The 27,437-nt window shown below is 33.3% G+C and overlaps 1 protein-coding gene and 1 long non-coding RNA gene across 4 annotated transcripts in view; both read right to left on the bottom strand.

Annotated features, from left to right (window-relative positions):
- The window catches only part of LOC139485827 (uncharacterized), a 971,519-nt gene that overhangs the window by 470,736 nt on the left and 473,346 nt on the right, over positions 1–27,437 (bottom strand). The gene's annotated exons all lie outside the window — the stretch shown is intronic.
- On the bottom strand, positions 8–26,331 carry LOC139485567 (uncharacterized). Of its 3 annotated transcripts, none has more exons than XR_011655343.1 (5): positions 16,610–17,028; positions 14,184–14,279; positions 4,117–4,223; positions 132–552; positions 8–83 (listed from the first exon to the last, which is right to left on the bottom strand). XR_011655343.1 is itself a non-coding variant. In XM_071270163.1 (5 exons), the coding sequence occupies exons 2-5, from the start codon at positions 16,731–16,733 to the stop codon at positions 343–345; spliced, it is 537 nt and encodes a 178-aa protein (XP_071126264.1). In that variant the 5' UTR covers positions 16,734–16,735; positions 26,219–26,331; the 3' UTR covers positions 8–342. The 3 variants fall into 3 exon arrangements, 2 of the variants coding, with proteins under 2 accessions (XP_071126264.1, XP_071126254.1); XM_071270163.1 differs by adding an exon at positions 26,219–26,331 and having other exon boundaries at positions 8–552; positions 16,610–16,735; XM_071270153.1 differs by having other exon boundaries at positions 8–552; positions 16,610–17,025.

The raw sequence follows: 27,437 nt of genomic DNA, 5'->3' as shown, positions 1-27,437 counted from the left end.
TATAATATAAATAGTTAGATCTTATTTTATTTTCGTGAATCTTGAAAAAAGTCGATACAATTCACCAAGGATTGATACTGTAACTGTTACATTGTCAAATCTATCTTTTAAGCATGATTAACAAAAAAAACTCTGATAATTGTATACAGTAAATGTTTGACATGATAATGGATTAACAAAATTGAAAGTGATATTTCATTTCATTCACAAATCACTTTCAAATAATGGCATTTAAAGTAATGATTTAATGCAAAGTTTTATGAACTATATTCTAGTGCAGTTTTATGTTCGTAACACGGTCCTGTTAATTCATGGAAACACACTAGATTCCTTTGATATGTTTCAATGTTTTTCTTTCTTTTTATGACAAACAATTACAGGCACTGAAGAATGATGAATGATATAGTCACTAACACTCCCTAGAATTGTGCGACGAACTTTCCCGTATCCTCGGGTACCAGTAATGATTACATTGGCACCCAGTTCATTTGCTTCGTGTACAACACCTTCTCCCGCGCTTTTGGCTTCAACTGGTTTAGCCTCACCATCAATCTAAAAACCAAAAAATCAAAACTTATAACTAAATCAAGACAATCATAGAAAATAACAATAAAAGCTAGTTGAGAACATAACTTTACAGCATTAAGGATTTTGAAGTTTTCTCTAAGTTAAAGCATAATTTCAGAAAACCATGAAGGAATCGCATGAACTCTAAACGGAGCGAAAAAGGATAACAGTCTCCAAAAACGTTATTATTATCACATCTTGCTAATTGGACAATACGAAATGTATATATATATATAATGTAGTTGTTCGTGAATATTACTTGATTTAAGTAAATATTAATAAGAAGATTGAGTTAATATATTTTTGGTATTTTGCTATAACTATATTTTTGACATATTTTATGTCACTATTTAGCATAATTGTTTCTTCTGCAAAATTCTCTTTTCTACATGTCTTTGCTGGGTAACAATTGCAAGTCTGGCAAAATATTGGCAACATTCTGGTGCAAAGTGGTCAGTTCTTTGCTGGGTAACAATTGCAAGAACTTGGCTAGCGAAGAGACGAATTGATAATTGATTGTCACTTTATAAGGTATGTCGATAATTGATTGTCACTTAATCGGGTATCTCGATAATTGATTGTCACTTTATCAGGTATCTCGATAATTGATTGTCATGAAATATATATTTTGTATATATATAGAAATACCTAGTACATAATATAGATATCAAATTGAAGACAAATTTTGGATTATAATTATTTCCAATGTAACTGAAACAAATGGCATTGTTTTCAACAAAATTCCAGGGGAACTTCTGTTGACATGTGCGTGAACAAACACTGCTTTGAATAATTGGAACTAAATTTCCGATTCGTTTTCATTTCGTCATGTCCAGCTTACTTTTGTTCTATGCTTGTTATGCCAATAGACGTTGAGCCAATAAAACAAAGTCAAACTAGATATCATTGAGATGGGAGCCATCTCTGTGGGCCCCGCTGTGAATAATGTGCATTAAAAAATTGTATCTTTACCATAGGACATGGGTTTGTCAACTGAAATCAAAGTTTTTGACCTTGACCTTTGACCTAGGAAGTTGTAAATAAATTATGACACACTCTTTGGTGTTGGTTTATATACATGTCAAGTATAAACTTTGAAATGATAACGGTTCTCAAGATATAGAGCGGACACGATCTTTACCATAGGACATGGGGTTGTCAACTGAAACCAAAGTTTTTGACCTTTAACTTTGCCCTAGGCAGTCGTTCATAAATTATGACACACCCTTTGGTGTTGGTTTATATACATGTCAAGTATAGACTTTGAAATCATAACGGTTCTCAAGATATAGAGCGGACACGATCTTCACCACAGGACACAGGGTTGTCAACTGAAACCAAAGTTTTTTTACCTTGACCTTTGACCTAGGAAGTTGTACATACATCATGACACGCCCTCTGGTGGTGGTTAATAAACATGTAAAGTATAAAGTATGAAATCATAATGGTTCTCTAGATTCGGACGGACGGACGGACGGACGGACAGACTGATCACTATAGGGCGACCCGCCTTTGACCTAGGAAGTTGTACATACATCATGACACGCCCTCTGGTGGTGGTTAATAAACATGTAAAGTTTAAAGAGGGGGGGCAAGGGGGGTCCCCATAACAGCAAAACAGTGAATTGATTTGGTGAAAAACAGATAACAAGGAATTGAAAAGGGACAATAACAGATAACAGTAAATGAAATATGAAAATAAATCTGTCCAGGAACAATCCAGTAAATGACTCGTAGATCTTAGTATATATAACCTGTGGTGTGGACCTAGAAAATTGTAATTTGTGTAAACAAGACGTTTCGTTTCGGCCGTTGAGGCAGTCCTGCCTTGGTTGATTTTTTTTCCGTAACTTGTACAATAAGTTATACGTATGGATGTTGAATTTTTCTGAACGAAATTACTAGTTTCTGTTTTTGATATACAGATATTTTTAATCTAAGGCATTTGAGGGATCAATTTTTAATGATTCAGTTTTTTTTATTTAATTTTTGAAAGTAGTGCAGCCAGTGACAATTTATTATCAATTTGATTTTTAGATTTTTTATTTCTGAAAAGCAATATATATATACATTTGTACTTTACAAGTAATAAAAAAAAACATTGATGCACAATATATTTTTTTTATTTAATGACCTCATGATAAAACTTACTTATTAAATACAAAAATACCCAGATCAGTGGAGACAGGACATGTAACTGACACACGCATGCCAGTTATGGTTATTCTGATAATAGAAATTGACTCATTCTGATAGTAAAATAGAAATTGGACCTAGTGAAAATTTGGATGACACAAAGTGAAACACCAATCATGCATCTTATGTGAAATTATAGAATATGGAAAATTTGGATACAGCATTGTAGAAGCTGTAGGATTTTCAAAAGGGTATTTGTCGAAAAATTAAACTGAAGACACATCTTTATTTGCATCAATGGTTTCTGAGCTTCAATTTTCGCCATGTGAAGCAGTTAAAAAGCTTTTAAAAATATGGTGGTCAGGGTTCTCTTTCATTTAAATGAAAAGAGAGGGAGTAGCACTTATGATATAAATGCTAAAAGAAAAAGATGTGGTATAATTCCCAAAGCCATAATTCAAACCCATACCACTTAGTAATGTAAAACAATTCAAAGGAGAAAACTAACTGCCTAATTTATTCACAAAATAGTGAACTAGAAACTTAGTAACACAGTAACAAACTACAACCACTGAATCCAGGCTCCTGACTTGGAAATAGGCACATACAGAATGTGACTGCGTCAACTTAAGCATGGTAGTTGGTGTCCAGTCCTCTCCTAATCAGGGACAGTGGTGTAATAGTACAGAATAAAGATTATTATGTGGTCATTGAATAAAAAAAAAATCTATAGGGTGTACCAATGCTTTTTTTTTATAACAAAATCCATACTATAAGTTATTGTACAAGTAATAAGTGAATTATAATTTGTACAAAATGCTACATGTTCACAGACAACGGAATTTATTACAAAGGATAATAATAATATATACTGGAATGGTCCTGGATCCAATTGATTTTAATATGTTTATGTGATGTATGTTACTGAAATTCTTCTGCAAATACAGGGCCACCCGATATTACCAGTAGAAAGACCCCAATAGATATACATTGTAAGTAAAAAGTGGTAAGCGTGCCAATGAGACTATCATCCATTCAAATCACAATTTTCAACTATCTTCAATTTCTACGGAAGATAGGCTGTCAAAATGCTAAGTTAAACATTCAATTTTCAATAACAGCCAGGAAATAGATTCTCACAATAACAGATAACAAAATAGATAATAGTCCTATAACAGCTAACAAAGAATAAGACAATAACAGCTAACAGTAAATACATTTTCAGAATAACAGATAACAAAGAATTAAAATGCCCCATAACAGCATAACAGTTAAACCCCTTGCCCTCCCTCTTTAAAGTATGAAATCATAATGGTTCTCTAGATTCGGACGGACGGACGGACGGACAGACTGGTCACTATACTAGGGCGACCCGCCTAAAGGCGGGGCCCTAATAAGAAGCTGAAATCTTACCTGGAGATCTTTAAGTTGCTGTGAGAATTTTTCCAATTTATTTTGGATGATAACATGTTCTTCTTTTATTAATGGTCCAACAGTTTCAATGTTGTTATGCTGTGGAGCTGCAAAATTCGAATAATATAATTATTATAGATAATATATTTTAATCTTTGAATATAAATAAATGAACAATTAAGAAAAGAATTTTTAAATGAAAATAAATATAATAACTTAAATGATATAGATAATTTAAACATATCCTCGATCCTGAAACAAAACAGGACACTTGCAAATTAGGCTCCTTTTAAAAAAAAAAAGTCACTAAGACTGAGGGCAGGGAGACAGTCCTTGATATAATTTGAACCTTTATATATATATATATATATATATATATATATATATATATATATATAATTTAAAAGTAAAAAACACAAAAAATCACATCATAAATCGAACATTGTTTCTGTTAGCGCTTTCACCGCATCTCCAGCGGAAATCCACAAATCCAAGGAAAATCCACAAATCCAAGGAAATTCAAGACCATGTAGAAAACTGTGATTCTATGTATATCAAAATCAACAGGCCTACTGATCTTAAAATAAGACCGATTATTGCAGGACCTTCATGTAGTACCCAAAGGCTAAGCAACCTCCTTGATATCCTACTTAAACCACTTTGTATAAAAGTGCCAAGTTTTGTCAGAGATGACATGGATTTTCTAAACTATATTCCAGACCGGGTACCTCTTGATACAATACTAGTGAGTTTTGACGTAATAAGCCTTTACACGAACATCCCGCACGAATTAGGATTAAAAGCTGTACAATACTGGTTGGAAAAGTATCTAGATGAAATTCCGGAACGTTTTTCTAAGGACTTCATCATCAAAGGATTAAAACTTATCCTTGAGAACAACTATTTCAAGTTTAACGACACTTATTTCCTTCAAATCAAGGGAACCGCGATGGGTACAAAGGTGGCACCAACATATGCCACTCTGGTTATGGGTTACATGCTAGAAGTGGGACAAAGTAAAACTCTGAAATCCGGCACAGTAATCAAACCGAATAAAAGCATGAACTGCAAATCGGAAAATGTCATTTATTGTGCAACCTGTCCCACTTGTAATAAAAACTACATAGGTCAAACAAATAGACTAATTGATAGACTAATTGATAGAGTGAGAGTTCATAAACAGCAGATAAAAGACCCGTCAATTCGAAATTCTCCCTGTTCTGAACACTTTGACCGATGTGGAAAGGGAAAATTTAAAATATATCCCTTTTTTAAGATGTGGACCGAAGATAAAATTCCGCGTGAAGCCAAGGAACAATATTTTATTGAACTTTATAAGCCCACACTAAATAGGAAGTGAAATTCGGTCCGTTAATAAAATTCCGTAAGATATATACAACTACCGCATGACGTTACTATAACGTAACGTCACAAGTCGTTACTATAACGTAACGTCACAAGTCGTTACTATTAACGATAACAATTCTGTCTGATGAACCGCTGGAGATGCGGTGAAAGCGCTAACAGAAACAATGTTCGATTTATGATGTGATTTTTTGTGTTTTTTACTTTTAAATTATATTTTCTGTACCAAGGACTTTTTATTTATCAAAATATATATATATATATATATATATATATATATTGATTTAAAGAAAGACAAAGATTATAGTTTAAAGAATCTGCATTGTTTATTTTTATTGTTTTATATATGTATAAACTGTATATTATGTATAATGTTTTAAGCCATTGACCCACATGTGATCACATGGGCGTAAAGTGCTTTTCAACAAAGTATAAAGTATAAACAGTAAACGGACATTTTCATACTATCTTTTAGACAACTTGAGGTAATCTTAGATAGGACACACCAAAGTTACGTATACAATTTATTTTGTTATATATACATTTGAATTTGTCAGTTGAGAATTTCCTATTAAACGGGAGATAACCCAAATTCAAAAACTTGTTTTTCGACTATTACATGTGTCAAGGCCAATACTTCGCTAATAATGCTTTTATTTTAACAGGTGCGGATCCCGGATTAGATCGGGGGTTGGGAGGGGGGGGGGGGGGGGGTCGTTAGTATTAGAAGTGAGCGGACCATATTTTTTTTAACAAATGGGCCCCTTGAATCCACGCCTGTTTAATGCGCTACTCCTGATTTCTATTACCGAAAGGATGATATTGCAGACAAAAATGTACAAGATAGACATTATCCCGCTCTATATATATTCGTCATTGTTTTATTACCGAAGTTTTAAGTAAAGTACAATTAGTATATAATACATCGTGTCAGAGAAAATTTTCACACGATGCCTAATTTTCTGGATTCAATGTTTTTTGTTTTAAGTTATACTTTAAGTTAGCTCTGAATTGAAACATCTGTCTAAATGTTGCATCTTTTTAGGACTTAAAACCAGGAAAGTGGAAGGATGATGTTGACCGTACTTATAAAAACATTAAGCAGAAAGTAAAAAAATAGTAGTGTTGACTTCAAGGTTGTTTTTTTTTTCGTAGCATGAGCCTCAATAAAAATTCATGATATTATGTCCCTAGAAAATGTTTTCTCTGAATAGCATTTTATTTTCCAAAAATTCAAAGAACAGCTGTTTTGATTGTAAGCATATGGCATAGTCAATTATAGAATAGCATCCTGGATATATTAACTTTTTTCATGAAAACAGCTTTCGGAACAACATACTAATTAGATAATTGTCTGTTGCGCTAATATTACTTGTGGTTATTAATGGACAGTCACAAGACAATAATTCTATATAGTTAATTGGTATCAAATGGTTATTTTTATTGACCTATGAGCATTTATATGAGTATCATGTCAACCATTCCCTATAAATGCATAATCTATTTTAGCAAATCGAATAAAAGTAGAAATTCAGTCTGTTTGATACAAAAGCGGTCATAACAAGTCTGGAATATGAAGACGATCAGACACTATAACGACTTGTATAAATATAATATTACCATGGTGAATTTAATTTGAATTCATTCTAAAATCAAACAAATTTCAATATTTTGTTTATATGGATAAAACGATAAACCTCGGATGGTGTTTGGTTCTTTTTTGCGTCGTCAGGTTGCTGTAATTTTGTGAATTTAATCACAAGGATTTCGAGAATGAACATCCATTTTTCCCTTTGTTATGATATTGTAATTATTGTATTTATTTATGTTGGCCTAATTTGTGTTGTATGGCCTGATAGTTGTTTACAGAATAATCTTAGAACTGTGCAGTGTCCTTTCACGAATTTGGTTATACTTTTTGGACCTTTTGGATTATAGCTCTTCAACTTTTATATATGCTTTGGATTTCAAATATTTTGGCCACGAGCATCACTGAAGAGACATGAATTGTCGAAATGCGCATCTGGTGCAACAAAATTGGTACCGTTGATTTTATTAGAAATCTCTGGAACAATTACAGAATGATTGGAACTTTCCAGAATGATCCTAATAAAAGATGGGTTATATAAACTTCTACATTTTACTAGAAACTTCTGTTGTAACTTTCTAGGATGTTCCATTATAGACTGTTCTAGAATCTTCCATGAAAACTATATATATACAGACACTAAAGTTAAACGATCACTCTTGGATTTGGACTTAGACATCGATAGACATTAATATTCATAGCCTTTGGATTGACACTTTTATTCTACAAACAACATCATACTGGATTGTGACCGTAATATTCAGATTGGATTCCGAAAGATATCCGGATACAGATAAAGATAAAAGATTGGACTCATATTTTGACAGTTAAGTTGACAGTAATATTTGTGTAATACTTCTTGTAAACTTTTGTATAATAAATATTGTTAAATTTTATTATTGATTTGTGTCTTTTGTTGGCTACAATTAAAAGGCGATTTCTGGCCGTAACAGAAATTGGGGGCTCGTCCGGGATAACGAAAATATCTTATTCAAAATTTATTCAATATTTTTATTATAACTAGCCAACAATATTCTACAAAATGGCATTTGATGCCGGTAAATTTTTGTTTACGCCGACCTGGAGTCCTACTAATGTGAAAAATTTCATTGATGTTATTAGAAGAGTTCAAACAATGTGTTCATTTAGACTTAAAAACACATTTAGACGACAAAACTGTTGGGACAATACATGATGCAGCTGTAATTTCAGATAATTATACCCTTTCACATAAAAGAAGTTTCAAGGGTCAAAATGTTAATAATTCAAGTGGAAATTACAAAAATCAAAGCACTGAGCGTAATGATAGTAAGCCTGTTGCACAGAATAAGAGTCAGTCCAGTTTTAATATGTCTAGTTCAAAATTTGATACTTTTGAGAAGAAGTCACTGATTTGTGCTTATTGTAAGAAGAATGGTCACTTGATGGCTGATTGTTTTAGACTCCAGAAGAAGAATGAACGAGATAATAAGCCAAAGTCCAGTGCTTGTACGACACCTTATATTACCAGTACGTTGGAATGTCCTGCGAGTCAGGCTTTTAAGTCCAGTTTTTGTGATTACATGGAGGAATATAAACCCTTTATGTCTGATGGGTTTATTTCTATTGTTGATGATACCACTCTTCAGCCTATTAAGATTTTACGGGACACTGGAGCTTCTCAGTCTTTATTGTTAGAAGGTGTGTTGCCTTTGTCCGAGAAGACTTCTGTTGGTGCCTCCGTTTTGTTACAAGGTGTAGAGTTAGGTTGTATAGATGTTCCTCTCCATCGTATTTATCTGAAGTCAGATTTGATAACTGGACCAGTTATTGTAGGTGTTCGTCCTAATCTCCCTGTAGAGGGTGTTACATTATTGCTAGGAAATGATCTAGCTAGGAACAAAGTGGTTGCTGAACCAATTGTTACCAGTGAACCAGTGGTGGATGTTAAATCACCTGAAGATGATGCTGAATTGTATCCAGCTTGTGTTGTTACTAGGGCGATGGCTAGAAAACAACAAGATGAGAATTTGCAAGAAGACCAGTTTGATTACATGGACCTTTCTGACACTTTCCTAGCTGACATTGAAGGTCCTGGTAGCTCAGAAAAGGCCATAATAAGACCACCTAGTGTTAACAAAAATGTTATTATGCCATGGCCAAACGTAAACAGCCATTCATTAGACCGAAAGAATTTATTCGAAGAACAACATAAAGACCCTGAGGTTCTTCAGCTCAACCAGCGGGCTCAACCACAGGAGGAAGCAGACAAAGTGGCCGAATGCTATTACCATCAGGACGGCATTTTAATGAGGAAGTGGAGGCCTCCTGATGCTACCCCAGAGGAGGAATGGAGAGTGGTATACCAAGTGGTGGTGCCTAAAGTTTATAGGCAAGAAATTATTGGTCTTGCCCATGACACCCCCTTGGCTGGACACTTAGGTATAAGGAAGACTTGCCTTAAGATCTTGCAGCATTTCTACTGGCCCAGACTTCGAAATGATGTCGCAGAATACTGCAAATCATGCCATATATGCCAGGTTGTTGGTAAGCCTAACCAGAAAATACCACCAGCACCACTTCTGCCTATTCCAGCCTTTGACGAACCTTTCAGCAGAGTTCTAATTGACTGCGTTGGACCTTTACCAAAGACCAAAACTGGAAATGCGTATTTATTGACAATCATGTGTACATCCACACGATTTCCTGAGGCTATTCCGCTAAGAAATATCAAGACCCCTACTATTGTCAAAGCTCTTATCAAATTTTTTACGTTAGTAGGACTTCCTAAGTCTATACAGTCCGACCAGGGATCAAATTTCATGTCAGGTCTATTTCAGCAAGTCGTGTACCAGTTAGGGATTGCTCAGTATAGATCAAGTGCGTACCATCCAGAATCTCAAGGTGCCTTAGAACGTTTTCATCAAACATTGAAGAACATGATTAGAACTTTTTGTCTTCAATTTGACAGAGACTGGGATGATGGAGTTCACTTTCTACTTTTTGCAGTTCGAGAGGCTGTTCAAGAATCCCTTGCAATTGGATTTAGTCCCTTTGAGTTGGTATTTGGCCATACTGTAAGGGGACCGTTAAAATTGATTAAGGAAAAGTGGCTTACTAAGCATACTGACTTGAATCTTTTAAACTATGTATCTAGATTTAAAGAAAAATTGTATACTGCATGTCAAATTGCTCAGAAAAACTTAAAAAATGTACAGAACAAGATGAAAATTTGGTATGATAAAGATGCCAGGGATAGAGTTTTTGAGCCTGGTGATAAGGTACTTGTATTTTTGCCAGTCCCTGGACATCCTTTACAGGCTAAATATTGTGGTCCTTATACAATAGAGAGTAAAATCAATGATTTGAATTATATTGTAAAAACTCCAGGTCGGCGTAAACAAAACAGAGTGTGTCATATTAATATGTTAAAACCATATTTTGAGCGTACTAATAAATGTGATAGTAAACCAGTTGCCACTTTAGGCATGGTTAAATTTGAGAACAATCATGACAAACCAGATGTAATTGAACCACCTTTTAGTTCTAAAACTTTGGAAGAGACAGTTAGATTGAAAAATTCAGAAATTTTGTCAAATTTAGACTCAAAACTTGCACATCTGTCTTTTGATCGTAGAGAAGAAATAAAAACTTTGGTATTTTCTTTTAAAAATCTTTTTCCAGATGTGCCAAACAAAACCACTGCTGTTTGTCATGATGTTGATGTAGGAGATGCTTCTCCAATTAAGCAACATCCTTATCGGCTTAATCCACTCAAACTTGAAGCTATGAGAAAAGAAATTAAATATATGCTTGACAATGATATTATTGAGCCGAGTAACAGTGAATGGAGCTCTCCTTGTCTCCTTGTGCCAAAACCAGATAAAACCTTTCGTTTCGTGACTGATTTCAGAAAAGTAAATTCAGTCTCAAAATCTGATTCCTATCCGATTCCAAGGATAGACGATTGTATTGACAACATTGGTCAAGCAAAATTTGTGAGCAAATTTGATTTGTTGAAAGGTTATTGGCAAGTTCCATTGACACAGAGAGCTCGTGAAATATCAGCTTTTGTTACACCAGATGGCTTATTTCAATATACTGTAATGCCATTTGGCATGAAAAGTGCACCAGCTACATTTCAAAGAATGATCAATAATGTTATAAAAGATTTAAACTGTTGTTATGCTTATATTGATGATCTAATTATATGTAGTGATAGCTGGGAACAGCATTTAACACATTTGTATGATACTTTTGATAGATTGTCACAATCAAATTTGACTGTTAATCTTGGTAAAAGTGAATTTTGTCAGGCCACTGTTGATTATTTAGGGCATACAGCCAAGGTCAAGTGAAACCTATTATGGCTAAAGTGGAAGCTATTTCCAAATTTCCTCCTCCTACTAATAGAAAACAACTTATGAGATATTTAGGCATGATTGGATTTTACAGAAAATTTTGTTCAAATTTTGCTACTGTGGTTCAACCACTGACTCATCTTTTACGAAAAGATTCTAAATTTATCTGGAGTGAAAATTGTCAAAACGCTTTTGAAAATAGCAAATCACTTTTAATTAATAGTCCAGTTCTGATTACTCCAGACTTTGAAAAACAATTTAAACTTGCCGTTGATGCAAGCGATGTAGGAATTGGAGCTGTTTTATATCAAGAGACAGATGATAATGTTGAGAAACCTATATCATATTTTTCTAAGAAATTAGATAAACATCAGAAAAATTATTCAACTATTGAAAAAGAGTGTTTTGCAATGTTGTCAGCACTTCAACATTTTGATGTATATTTGAATCCCACTGTATATCCTATTCTTGTTTGTACTGATCATAATCCTCTCACCTTCATACATAAAATGAGAAACAAGAATCAGAGGTTGACTAGGTGGAGTTTATTGTTACAGGAATATGATGTAATTGTAAAACACATTAAGGGTAAAGATAATGTAATAGCAGATGCTTTATCTAGAGCTTATTAAAACACTTTGTATATACTATGTATTTTTATTCATATTATTCATGATAATTTTTTGTTACACTAAAACTTCTTTTAAGGGGGGAGGTGTTATGATATTGTAATTATTGTATTTATTTATGTTGGCCTAATTTGTGTTGTATGGCCTGATAGTTGTTTACAGAATAATCTTAGAACTGTGCAGTTTAGAAATCTCTGGAACAATTACAGAATGATTGGAACTTTCCAGAATGATCCTAATAAAAGATGGGTTATATAAACTTCTACATTTTACTAGAAACTTCTGTTGTAACTTTCTAGGATGTTCCATTATAGACTGTTCTAGAATCTTCCATGAAAACTATATATATACAGACACTAAAGTTAAACGATCACTCTTGGATTTGGACTTAGACATCGATAGACATTAATATTCATAGCCTTTGGATTGACACTTTTATTCTACAAACAACATCATACTGGATTGTGACCGTAATATTCAGATTGGATTCCGAAAGATATCCGGATACAGATAAAGATAAAAGATTGGACTCATATTTTGACAGTTAAGTTGACAGTAATATTTGTGTAATACTTCTTGTAAACTTTTGTATAATAAATATTGTTAAATTTTATTATTGATTTGTGTCTTTTGTTGGCTACAATTTAAAGGCGATTTCTGGCCGTAACACCTTTTTAGTTTAATTTTTAGTAAATTTGTTTTTAATATTTTTCATTTTATTTTCAATAAGGCCGAGCTTACTCTGCTCGACTGTTTTGCCCATGAGACAATCTGGGACCATTGGACGACAGAGCTCGTCCCATATCAAAAAGTTGATATTTTCCCGTCAAAAATGGACCCTTCGTTGCTACTGAAGTCGAATGACGACCTTGGATCCGAATAAATTGGGCTTCAATTTGTTCTTTTGCATGTATCTCTTTATATATGTAAGTTTCATTTACCTGCCACCCTTTATTGTTTCATATTAAATAATTTGGGCAGTTTTTATAATGACCCATCGATTCCGGCACTTTTTCATAAACTTACATGTAACAATATTGAGCTATCATGTAATATTAGGAGGACAAAAAATAACTGTAAGACTTACAATATTGCCATTTTGAATTAGTACGTCACATGTAGTACTCAGACGAGACTGAAGAACTGAGTAAGACTTACAATATGGCCATTTTGAATTAGTACGTCACATGTAGTATTCAGACGACAAAGAACTGAGTAAGACTTACTTATGCCATTTTGAGTAATGTATGTCACGTGTGGTATTCAGACGACAAAGAATTTAGTAAGACTTACAATACTGTCATTTTGAGTAATGTATGTCACGTGTGGTATTCAGACGACACAGAACTAAGTAAGACTTACAATACTGCCATTTTGAGTTAGTATGTCACGTGTGGTATTCAGACCACAAATTCCTGAGAAAGACTTACAAAAATGACATTTTGAGTTACATTGTAGTATGTCACATGTAGTATTCAGACGACAAAGAAATGAGTAAGACTTACAATACTGCCATTTTGAGTAATGTATTATATTACTCAATTTATTTCACTTGACTGGGCGGAGTTTAACCGGTTCGCTCATAATAAACCAGTCCATCTATAGATAGGTGTTTTAGAATAAACTCATCAATGAAGTGTCCAATCATTCTTTTGTAAATTCCTTTGATGACACTAATAGGTGATTAGAGATCAGTTATAATTATTACGGCAATCATCCTTATCACACACATCTACAAATAGACTGTCCTTATGCAAACTAAAACGTAAGCTCCGCCCGATCAGTTGAAATAACATTGGTAATATGTCACATGTAGTATTCAGACGACAAAGAACTGAGTAAGACTTACAAAACTGCCATTTTCAGTAATGTATGTCACGTGTGGTATTCAGACGACAAAGAATTGAGTAAGACTTACACTTGCTATTTTGAGTTAGTATGTCACGTGTGGTATTCACAAATTACTGAGAAAGACTTACAATAATGAGTTTTGAGACATTTTGAGTAAGACTTACAATACTGTCATTTTGAGTAATGTATGTCACGTGTAGACGACATAGAACTGAGTAAGACTTACAATACTGCCATTTTGAGTTAGTATGTCACATGAAGTATTTGGACGACAAAGAACTGAGTAAGACTTACAATACTGCCATTTTGAATTATGAAGCACGTGGTGAAGTTCTATGGAATGTATCAGGTACACGTAATCAGTTGATCTATGGACATTTTCTTTGTACCCTGAAAAATACATTTTAAAATAGTTAGTTCTTTTGATAGAATTGTGCATGTTAATTTGGTTGTTGTAATACAATATTCAATTATCTCTCTTCTTTGATGCTACTACATAGGTTGAACAGGATATATAAAACAAAAAATAAAAAGATGTGGTATTGTTGTAAATGAGACAATTTTAAGGCAAATCTCCACCAGAGACCAAATGACATGCATAGAAGTTAACAAACCCTTGCATCAACTCTTAAACTTGGTTCAAATGTGGCCTGCTGCACGGCTAACTTATTTCTAAAAGTTCTGGTTTTCCAACTCTGCAATCTCGTATAAATAATGGATATTTTGTAAACTTTTGTAAAGGGATGAAGTATTTGTTACCGGACGTTAAGAAAGCGACAACTATAATCCTTTATGAATGCCTTTTTATAAATATAATTTGTTTTTTTTTCCCTGTTCATCATAGAGTTTATAAATTTTATACCAACATGACTGTGGACGGCAAATAATTACAAAAAGGAATTAATCAAAGGGTCCAGGGTTTTCCCTAGACGAGGTGTCAAGACAAAACTTATTGTCACAGAGAGTAGGACAGAAAACAAAATATTTCATTTTGAGTATATTGATAGAAGACATGAACATTTTCATGTAATTATATTGGGCTCAAATCTGATTAGCGTACTGTACTCGCGCTGCTCCATTCGGCGAATTTTATCATTTTTGAAATCTTATTTGAATACCTGTTTCCATGCATCGCAGAAAATACTGACTTTATTGTGACTGATTGTATTCGGATTATAAAAATACAATTACAATATCTTAAACACCGTCGATTGGTGCATTTTCTGGCAAATCCGTTATCATGTTTGTACCACCAATATACGAACGTCTTATCAAATGCAAATCGAAAAGTTTAAGCCGACGAAAAACTCACGTGGAGAAAGAAAGACTAATGGCATGTTGTTCGTTAAGAATTATGGTAGAAGATTAGATGATTGCACTAAAATGTTTTAAACACAATGTATTGTATGATCAATATTTTATTTGTAAATTAGACATGAAATTAGGGTGGTTTCGAATTACAGTTCACGAAAATTACCAGAGACCGTTAGGGTAAAAATAATCTCCTAGCTGACTTCAAGCCACGCAGTCGTTCGTCTACAATCCAAATTACCACTCTATTGGTTAAAAAGCAGCATATGCTAATTTTTAAGTCTGTGTTTGGTTCGGCCGGAGATCCAACCTAACATGACCTTCCACACTAATGGCGAGCACGTCACCATGTGACTAACGAGGCAGTTATTAACAGCTACATATATGTATTATACTTCAATTATTGTATTGCCTGCATTGGCGGATCTAGGGGGGGGGGGGGGTCCGGGTGTTGGAACCCCCCTTTTTTTCGCCGATCAATATATTTGAATGGGGACATATAGCAATCCCCCCTTTTTAAAATGGCTGTTTCCGCCCCTGGCCTGATATGCACAATAAACAGAGATTGTATGTAATCAAAATGAAATAAAGTGTATACATGAACTGCATTTATGTAAAATAACGTTAATTAAATACGGAATCAGTTATTTAGACTAATTAATTAATTGTTGTTTGTTTAACATCCAGTGGAAAATATTTCAAACATATTCAATGAAGAGGCCGGTTCTGCAAAAACGATATTCAATCAAGATGGATCCTTTTTTGAGTTGGATAATTATTTCTGAGACCAGATATTTCAATGTGCAAAAGCAAAACAAAGAAAAAGATTCAAATTAAGGGGGACATTCGAAAATCACTGATCCATTGAAAACAGATAATACCATGGATAAAACTAAAAGAAGACAAATGGGCAATCCACAGTAACAAACATACAACGAAAACAGTCATAATTGAAATTCAACGTCGTCTGTGACAGGAAATAACTTAGCCTCTAGACCTTAGCCATATTTTACATTTAATGAAAAATTCTAATCGCTAGGATATAAATGGATTTCATTTATATGTTTATGTCCTCAACACGCACATGTACAATGTACTTAAATATGTAAAATGATAAAAGTATTGATCGCGTTGAGAGCAAAGTGCATAGATTTATAATAGTTAACAAAATGACAATACAGTATTTATTTAAAACCCCATGGCTACGTTTGTTTACATTATGCACATCTATATAGTGCATTGTGAATACGATGCACATTTAATTTCCTTCCGCTTATATTCCAATGTTCAAAAATCAATTATTATATGTTAAATAAGAATTATATTATATACAATTTCATCACTGATATTTTCATAATAATCCTGTAAAAAATATTGCGACTATATATATGTCAAGAATAATTACTTACATTGTAATGCATACATAGCATGCTCACTCCCATCCATTGCTATAACTACTTTCCTCTTGTTTTCCATCGCTGTTTCTTCTTCTGTGGACCCCATGTTAAATGAACAAAGAGTCAATGTTGACATTTCTGCAAAAAGTTTTAAATTTTTGTTTCACTACACTGCATTAAAATAAAAGACTGAATATACATTATCAAAACATCACAAAAACGTTTGTCAACTTGTTAACATAATCGCTTTACACCATTATCCTTTTGTTATTATATATAAACACTTTTATAACTCTATATTATGTCCAGGTCGTTATTGTTGTATTAGCTGATCTTTGATCAAATGAAGTTCAGCTCTTCGTCGAATTTGAATCTAGGATCATCTAGTGTCTTCTGTCGGGTCTTTGTTGTTATCGGTATATCAAAATTTACAATCGATTAACAAGGGCGAAACGAAACTTAAAATCTAAGGTAGGCGAAATATGTGACCCGATTTACAATGTCAACAGGCCATTCAATGAATGTATATACACAAGGAACTATTCTTTTATTATGCACTTCTTTCTATTTTCGGGTTCATGATTAAATTATCAAAATATTTCAAATGTCTTGTCTATTGTATTGCATGTAGGCTTTCAATTTGTATTTTTTCAAATTAAGAATTTAGAATTAGAAATAGAATAATTAAAGGACTTATTTAAATTAACAATGCATGTTCATCTCCCATCCTAAAAGAAATTGAAAAAACACCATGAAAAGTCAAAAAATTACAAAAACGTGTGTATATTTCAGACAAGCTCGACATGATTGTGTTTTATACATAAGTTTATAATTGAACTTTTAAAATATGTTCTATTATAATTTGTATTGTATTGCATCGTATTTAAAATGTATTTAAAATGTATATTTGTTTGTTTGTATTGCTTGACCCTTATGGGTGTAATTTTGCAATAAAGATTATAATTATTTTGTTGACAAGGCCAAGAGTCTAAACTTGTGCGTAGAAATTATCATGTTTCACAAAACCGAAATAGTGCCACCCGAAGACACATTCGTGTTTTGCCGTTCAGTTAAAAATCGGAGTTTCGAAAACAAAATCCCTGGTCCTCCAACTTGACATTGCAAAAACTTAAGTAAACATGTAATATGCATGTACAATTCAAATAGACATAAGAAGATAAAAGGTATGAGTGCCAATGAGACTTATCAATGCAAGTCATAATTTGTAAAAGCAACCCATTAAAGATAAAAGTACGGTCTTCAACAAGGAGCATTACTTGTCTCATTGGCACTCATGCCACATCTTCTTATATCTATAATTTACCATAAAATAAAATAAAATTTTCGAAAGACCCATTCCTAATTTATCTTACGCTTTTATTTTTGCATTAATCTTGGTGTTTACAAATAAGTTACAACCAATCGGACTAACGCCCTAACGAGTGGTATCTAATAATGTCTAACATTTTTGTTTTTTGTCACTGAATAGCGTCCTGATTTCACGATTGTAATGTTTCAATAAGGACTTATGGTATTGATTTCGTCCACTGGATGATTTATTATCATCATGATGGTTTGAAGATGACCCCGACAGCCCACTAAAGGACACACTTCTAATGAATAATAGGTTGGTTATCTTTTAAACGTACTATCAATAAGGACATCTTACAACGCAAAAAAAAAAACCCACTTAAATATGTTTACATTAAAAATATGTCAGATTTATGTTTTCTTTCGGTTTTACATATCATTGACTTATAATTCAAACAAGCTTGGCCTTTCATCTTAAAGTTCAGATACATGTTCAACTTTGTACAAATACTATATATATATCATGTAAAACTTCTTTTAATTTTGTTGTGGTTGACGGTCTGTTTCGATAGCCTGTGACCAATTTCATGTTACATATGTAAATTCCGAGGTATGGGTTAGGGAGGTGGGTCAGAAGGAAGGATGCAATGATTATTCTGACCTGGGAAAATTATAACATCGGAAATCTCGCGCATTCAGTGATTTTTTTAAGGTTTTTAACAGCATGTACTTGAACAGTAAACATCATGTCCTGATACCCCTAGCTATTTTCGGTTTCGATATGGAGCGAAAACATTCTAATTTACATATGTTAAGACGTTCAAACAATGTTTGTCTACTAGTATACATGAACCATATGGAAATGTTCTTACCTTCGTTTGTAGGAGATAAATGATTAAAACTAAAGTCCTAAGCAATTACAAGTTGGTGTCAAACACGTAACACGAGCTTATAAGGTTCTAATTATACATGGCAATTGTTTAGAGTTATTTGTAGTCAAAGTAGTCTAAATTCATAAATGACTAGCTGTTTTATTGTAACATAAATAAATTATGCACTTCCTATGCAATCGATCATTCAATGTGCAATTTTATCTTTCACAATTATTTTGCTTTTATATATGATGCACACATAATGCGCCATCAATAATGCAACTCAAAACATTGGAAAAAGCCTTAGGTCCAATATTGTAAACTCGTATTTAATGAAGAAAAAAAGTGTATATAGAATGAAATTCAAAACAGTGTAGCTGTGGCCATTGATTGGCACATTAAATTCATTCATTGAGTGGGGAAATTTAGGTGAATGTTTGTATGTAACGACCACTGCTCACTATGTACTTTTTAAAGAAACTTAAACTATGGGGTCACCAAAGGTTCTCAACACATAAATAAAGTCATTCGAAAAATTAATCAGAAATAACACGATGTTTTAATTTATATATATTATATAAATCAAAACATAAAGGTTATTCCTGATTATTTTTTTTAATTATTTTATAATTAAAGGCGTTAAGAAACCTTTGGTGACCCCACAGTTTAAATATCTATCGTAGGTACGTCGTGAACAGTGGTCGTTTCAGACAAACGTTCACGTAAATTGTCCCAGTCAATGGATGAATTTAATGTGTCAATCAATGGCCACAGCTACACTGTTTTGAATTTCATTCTATGTATACATTGACCTAAATTTTCTTATAATAATTAAACTAACAAAAAGGTTATTAATCGAAAACATCAAAATGAATATTTTGCTGGTATGCTACTTAATATTATTCTTGAATTTTGACTGATGTTTATATTAAACTATTTATTATTGATTCGTAATGCATTTGTTTATTGTTTAGACTACGTGACCGCAGAAAGGGGGAGGATGTTAAAACATATATTTTTTGTTGACCAGTTTGCAGTTTTTATTGCAGAAAATAAAACAATTTTTTTTTACTGGAAAGAGCTAAAATTGTACTACGAAAACTTCGAGAGAGGATAAAACGGTCATTTTAGATTCCAGTTACATTAGAGACAAATCTCTATTGGTATAGTCTTACTGGTAAAGTCCAAATTAAGGACAAAATGATCATTTTTTTCGAAGTCCTCTCATAAATGAGAATCTCTGAAGATGATCTTGTGGGAAAAGAAGTGTCCCGTGTTGTCATAAGCTACAATGATACCAACACCCCTTTAGTTCACTAACGAACATATCATACTAGTAACTGGAGAGAAAAGTCTTCATTTAGAAAAAAAGATGTTCAAGTAAATATATATCTATAATTTTATTTAAAAGATCGATGGTGCTGTTATTGAAAAATAAGGTTAACAAAACAGTAGCAACTTAGCAACTTCAAGCAATCTACATCATTTATAAAAATCAATTCGCACGAATTCATTCATATTTGATTGCTTGAATTTTGCTTCCCTAACGTCTAGGGGCAAAGATTTCATGCATATTAAGTTAACGACAAAAACAAATTACAACAAAAGGAAGGTTCTAGAATGTTATTCAACCGGGTAGGAAAAACGGGATGGACTGCCTCTTGTTTTAGGTTTAGTTGGACAGTGCCGATATTTCCTTTCAAACAAGTCAACAATGTACATGTATGTTCCATCAGAGAGTGTTTTCTAGCGGTCTTTAGTTACTTTTAGATATAGGGTGTCACTCCCTCTGCAGGGGGCATTATATGTATTAACATTCCCTATTTATTTCCCAAGGTTGAGAAATTCAATGATATATATATATATATAATATATAAGTACGTCTGAGTCAGTGACAACTCTACAACAGATGTATCCATCGGATCGCCATCAATGATGGTGATAAATGGCTGTGTACATAATGTATATGTTACAGTAAATAGGTGAAATTAGGAATTACACGTAATTACTAAACATTTCCGTAAATACCTGTAATTACTAGCCAATTTAGTAATTACATGTATTGACCAGTAGTTTCAGTGATTACTGGTATTCACTGATTTTTTTTGTCATTTTTACAGCTATTTATACTAACTTGATATTTTTGTTTTAAAATTAAAGATATAATTCAAGATACCAAATAAGAAAGTGAAAGGGTATTTTAGGGCTTGTATAATTAAGGATCAAGGAATATAAGGCACATCACAAGTGTATACTCTTAAGTGTTCGTAAATTGAAACTGGAAAATGGTTGTTTTAAAAGTATTGAAACTCCCTTAAATAATTTTCAGCATGTAAGACATATATATGATATCAATCCAAAATTTAGAACTCCATTGGTGAGTAGTTTATAGATAACTTCGCCAGTTCTTTTTTATGAGTTTTTCAAGACCTCAAAAAATTTAAGCTTATAATTATATAGCTGCAACAAATTTTTATTATCGTATTTACCTGTTTAAGAATCATCTTTTTGTGGATTGAATAAGTCAACTAAATGGTCTATACCTTTTATTTTACTTTCAATGTTGTCATTCTGTTTCTTTTTGTCGAGCCTGCGTCTTTTGTCACAAAAGCGAGACAAAGCAAAACATTTGGCGTCAACAGGGTCCACAAATATTCACAATGTAGTTAAAGTTCTTTAAATTTTTATAGCTTTCTTAAATTATCCTGAATGTGTACCAAACTTAAACAGAAGCTTGTTTATGATCATAAATTTATTTTCAAGAAGTAAATTTTGTAAAAATAAAATCAAGTTTTCCATATTTTACTTATAAATGAACTAAAGTTTTCATGCCAGTTAACATAACTTTCACACTGTGGTTTAAGTTTTTAAAATTTTCATTCTTGTATGACGTGCTTGTTTTGCTTTGCAGTAAACCCATGCTCTTCATCCAATAATTTTTGTTTGCACATGCGTATATTGACTACTACAGATTAATGAATTTTATCAAATTGGCATGCATTTAATATATTTCATTAACTTTTAAAAACACTTCCAACACGGCTGGTAATCTACACACGCAGAACATTTGGTTCTGCAATGAAAACCGTGAGAGGATTTTCCGGTTGTGCTTGAGTGGAGTAATTTTCACCGCTTCAAAAGGTATGTACATTTCTAAATCTCAATTTTCTTATTCAACTGATCAAAATATTGAAAATCAGAGAATGCTATGCTGTAGTGAATACTTTAACGAAGAGATACATGTATCATTTACCGTTGTACGTAGAGTTGAACTCCTACAAAATCAGTTGCCCCACGAGAAATTGCCTTTAAAAGTGACATTTCAATTTTGAAATGGTTTTATTTACAGACAAACAAGTTCAAATTTAGTTTTTTTTAGGGCAAAGGGTATGAATGTTGTTTTTGGCGGCGTGTACGCTGTCCGGTGTTGATAGACGTCTGAATAATTCTAAAAACTACATTTTTTTCATTAAGTCATGCGTGAGGGGATCGGTTCTGATTGAGGACATCGTGAATGCGTGAGGGGAAGTACAAATCATATTTTTATATTCAAGCTATGAGTCGTTGAAACTTACCTAAATAAGGCAACATTGTTCATGAAAAAACAGTGCTTAGAGAAAAATTTATGAGATTGAATTATGAAATAAATTGTGGGAACCTAGGTTTAATAATATGTTTCACGAAGAATAAAAAGAAAAAGTGTTGTCAATGATAACCAAAAATACTAGAGAGATGTTGGTGAGTATCTCATTCGTCTGGATTCGTCCTTTTCAAACTACTCAACAATGTCCAAAAACAGGTCGAATGCAATGTTGTTTAAAAGGAAAACGTCCACTCTGTACTAATGAAAAAAAAATCAAAAATCTTTCCCTTTTCCCTACGTCTGAGAGTTTATCTAAAGCACTTTGAAAAACTTTATATTCTTCCTCAAGGTCTTCCATGTGGTCTTTATCGTGGTCTACTACGTGGTCTTCTTCTATGTCTTCTTCTATATCTTCTTCGTTGTCTAATACATGCTCTTCCTTATGGTCTTCCTCGAGATTATCTTGGCTTTCATCGATGTTCGTGAATAATAAATTCTGTTGATCTGCCATTTTTGTTTCGAAAATTTCGTGATTTTGGGTGAACAGATTACATCTAATATATATAGGTGTTGAAGTTTTGATCGGCGATATACTTTTCTTAAATATATGTGGTGATCTCTGTGACGTATATTTGACGACAGGACTACTCCAAGAGGGTTTAGTTCGCTTCGAGGGCGGGGATAACTTGTATCTCCATGGCTTTTTGTAGAGATTCAATTTCAGTCCTCTTTTCCTTTTTCCTTTGAACAATGGCATTTTTTGAAATTGAACAAACAATTAATAGTTTGATTTCATTGAATCAGTGATCAGTTTTTATCTATTAAAGTATTAGGATAAGTCTGTGCTTTTAATCAGCATTGATCACATTTATTGAGTCAACAAAAGTCACAAAGCCAATGATTAAAAAAAAAATGTTTGTTCTTCCCCTCACGCATTCATGATGTCCTCAATCAGAACCGATCCCCTCACGCATGACTTAATGAAAAAATGTATATTTTGGAATTATTAAGACGTCTATCAACACCGGACAGCGTACACGCAGCCAAAAACAACATTCATACCCATTGCCCGAAAAAAAACCTTAATTTGAACTTGTAGGTCTGTAAATAGAACCATTTCAAAATATGAAATTTCACTTTTTAAGGCAATTTCTCGTGGGGCAACTGATTTTGTAGGAGTTCAACTCTACGTACAACAGTAAATGATACATGTATCTCTTCGTTAAAGTATTCACCACAGCATAGCATTCTCTGATTTTCAATATTTTGATCAGTTGAATAAGAAAATTGAGATTTAGAAATGTACATACCTTTTGAAGCGGTGAAAATTACTCCACTCAAGCACAACCGGAAAGTCCTCTCACGGTTTTCATTGCAGAACCAAATGTTCTGCGTGTGTAGATTACCAGCCGTGTCCAAACTCTCTTCATTTAACCTTTCTCCAGCTAGGGGTTGAATTGTAGGTCACATCAAGGATTTGTATAGTAAGTATTCTTACTATACAAATCCTTGGTCACATGAATACAATTCAATGAATTCAATGAGGTGCCAATATTCACGTGCAATTGCACAACTCATAAACCATGATTCTCAGCTTTTTTTTTAGTAAAATAGAACAAGATTGACTGCTAAAAGTGAATAATAATTTCAATATATTGTTTTCTTTAATGATTTAACAGCAAAACAAATCATATTTTGTATATCTCGTAGCTAATGATCCTATAACAAAAAGGTATATTTTGATCTTCTATAGTTAGTATTTCCAAAACTTTTGGTCAGCTGACCATATTATAACATTGTTTTAACAGTTAGTAAATAGGTGTAAAAATTCATTTAAAAATTAGTAATTACTGGTAATAACTGGGCCGTTTCTTTACTAAGTGCATCGGGGATTACATGTAATTCCTAAATTTTAGTAATTACATGTAATTCCTAGTTTCACCTATTTACTGTAACATATATACAACTCGTCTAAACATCGGTTGATGTTTAGACGAGTTTTATATATATATATACATATACCATTCACCCTTTGAGGGTAATCGATGTGGGGTGACTGGCTTCGTGACAAATCCTCATTGATGACAATTATTAGGAGGAAAACCTATAGATATATTTGTATACATGTATTTGGAAGAGTAAAGACCAGATAGGATATTACATGGCTCATTATTTCAAAGAAAAAAGGTGGAAAAAGATCAGAAGAAGTGATTTTTCTCCATCAATATAGAACTAGCAATATTCCCTGATTTATCTATTAGGTAATAATAACATGTAATATAATTATTGTTTAAACAGTTCTCTCACGCGTTGCCTTGTAAAACCAATTGAAGAACTACGTTGATGATTTATCATTAAACCATAGAAGTATTATATTGACAATATGATGATTAAATTGAACATCGACTGATAATTACAGACCTTTTATCAACACAGAGTTCATTCCACTTATTAGTATAGTTCTTTACTTAAAAAAAAAGAAGATGTGGTATGATTGCCAGTGACACAACTCTCTACAAGTGACCAAAATAACACAGAAATTAACAACTATAGATCACCGTATGGCCTTCAACAATGAGCAAAGCCCATACAGCATATTCGTCTTTAAAAGGCGTCGAAATGACCATATGTAAAACAATTCAAACGAGAAAAATTACGGCCTAATTTATGTACGAATGAACGAAAAACAAAATGTGTAACACATAAACAAACGACAACCTCTGAATTACAGGCTCCTGACTTGGGACAGGCAAATACATACAGAATGTGGCGACATACAGAATGTGGCGGGGTTAAACCCGGGGTGGGGGTATTACTTCCTATGTTTTTAGTGGACTGGTACAAGCATGCCGCACAACAGGGTTGTTTTTTCATGCCCTGCTGGTTAGAACATGCTCCTTTATTCATGTCCTGCTAATTAGAACAGGGTCACTTTTTTCATGTACTGCTGGTGAAAACAGGGTCTTTTTTTAAACAAAGTATTTGTCTAGAACAGAATCGCTTATTTTTACTTTTTACGATACTCTTTAGAACCCGGCGGGTCTAGAACAGCATCTTATTTATTATCTGCGAAAACGTAGCTCTTAAGGTCCTTTTAATGATTTTGATATTTGCGGACTAAAAAACAAATCAAAGGACAATAGAGCTTCGTTTTCGCAGCTACTTATTTATACGGTCTAACACAGGATATATACATTTTCTGAGCGTATCTATAGAACAGGGTATGTTTTTCGATATTTCTGTTTAGAACAGGGTTTGGTTTTCAATGTTTTCTGGTTAGAACAGGTATGATTTGGCAAGTGCTGTCGTCACAGTTATACCCGAAAGGATAGTCAATACCCCCCCTTTTTTTGGTTAAACATGTTAGCGGTATCCCAACCATCCCCCTAACATCTGAGGGTCATTTCTTTTATACAAGGTGATAGGCCGTGACATACCGCTTGAGTAGGTCGTATTTTCAAGCTTGAATACATGTGAATAGGTCGGGGAAAACTATCAGAATTATATTATTAGGTCAATAAAGTTTCCATAAATTCTTCGGTCATGTTTCTTGGTGTTCCTAGCTGTTTTCTAGGGAAAACGTTACATTTCTACCTTCACTGTGAAAGTATATACATTTTAAAAATCTAAATTATATGAAAAGGATGGGATAACAGAACCAACACAGAAGTTAGAACCCCTGCGACACTTCCTATCAATTAAGAAGTGGCCCCCTGCCCCTCCCCTACCCGAGATTCAATCACAATGCTACATTTTACTATTTTTCGCTTTAAACACCGGCGTGGCTCAACCTGATCATCCGTATGATTTTATGTCGTGACAGGTTATCAAGGTCATGTGATTATATACAGATACCTGATGATTATAATTTATAGCGATTCTTTAAGTTTGTTTACAAAGACAATGGAGGACGTCACAATAAAACTCATAACAACCAGACCAACATCGGAAACGTTTCCGTATTTTCGTTTCTTTTCTTTTTCAATATATTCTGAAGTTAAAATATTCTGGAAAAGATTATTTAAGAAATAATTCATGGGGGCTTGAATATATCATGATTTTACCAGAGCGATAGCGAGGGGTAAAATATCGGCATAAAGGGACAACCCGTGGTAAAATCTAGATATATTCAAGGCCCCATGAATTATTTCGATTTTAATAGGACAAATACGGCAATTCTTTTGGATCGAAGCGCTCTAGGTGGAGGCAAATATTTGCCGTTCCAAAAAAAAATAAACGCACTATTCAATTGGCTAAAAAGAACCGAGCTAACTGAATTAGTGACACAGTTAAACTATTTACAATAACGTATTTAGATAGTTTTGGATGAATTTAAATGATAATTTACTTATATGTCTTATATATTTTTTTTAAAAATTGGCTTATACCACATTTTAGCATTGTTTGTTTACGTTCCCTCTTTGTGATGATTTTCGGTTTCAGAAGCGTGTCACAGTATTTTCCCGTAAAATGTTTATATTCTTAAGTCATCGTTCTATGACGCCGGGAAGCTCATTCATAAAAACACATATGAAGTGGGAGTACGATCAGAACAGCCCAGGGAATATAGGCATTATATTTGTCAATATCTTAATACCGAGCGTTAGCGAGGTATTAAATGTCTACAAATGTAATGCCTATCCATGTTGCCATTCTGATTTGATGAACCAAAAATCAACAGCTTAATATAAAAATAAAACAAGAAACATTTAAACTCACTTTTAGAATGTTTTTATTTAATTTCCTAGTGAGCAACACCAACAAAAGTGTCCATTTTGATCTCCGTTCTTGTTAAAATTCATCAGTTCGTTGTAATTTTGATTGTGACGTCAATCACGTGCAGCCAATGTTTATTGGAATTAGCAATAACACACCCTCTGTCCCTTCGTATGGTGTTTACATATCTCAGTTGATACGTTATGCTCGTGCATATTCACACTACACGGATTTCATACAGGAGTGTGCTCCTAACGCAGAAACTGCCACAACAAAGATATGAGGAGTACGTATTAGAAACCACACTTCGTAAATTTTACGGACACCTTCACGAATTGGTTGATTCATACGATGTGTC

The sequence above is a fragment of the Mytilus edulis genome, chromosome 1 (genome assembly GCF_963676685.1).
Source record: "Mytilus edulis chromosome 1, xbMytEdul2.2, whole genome shotgun sequence".
NCBI lineage: Eukaryota > Metazoa > Mollusca > Bivalvia > Mytilida > Mytilidae > Mytilus > Mytilus edulis.
Note: the sequence above shows the minus strand (reverse complement) of the source record. Positions and strands in the feature narration are given on the sequence as shown.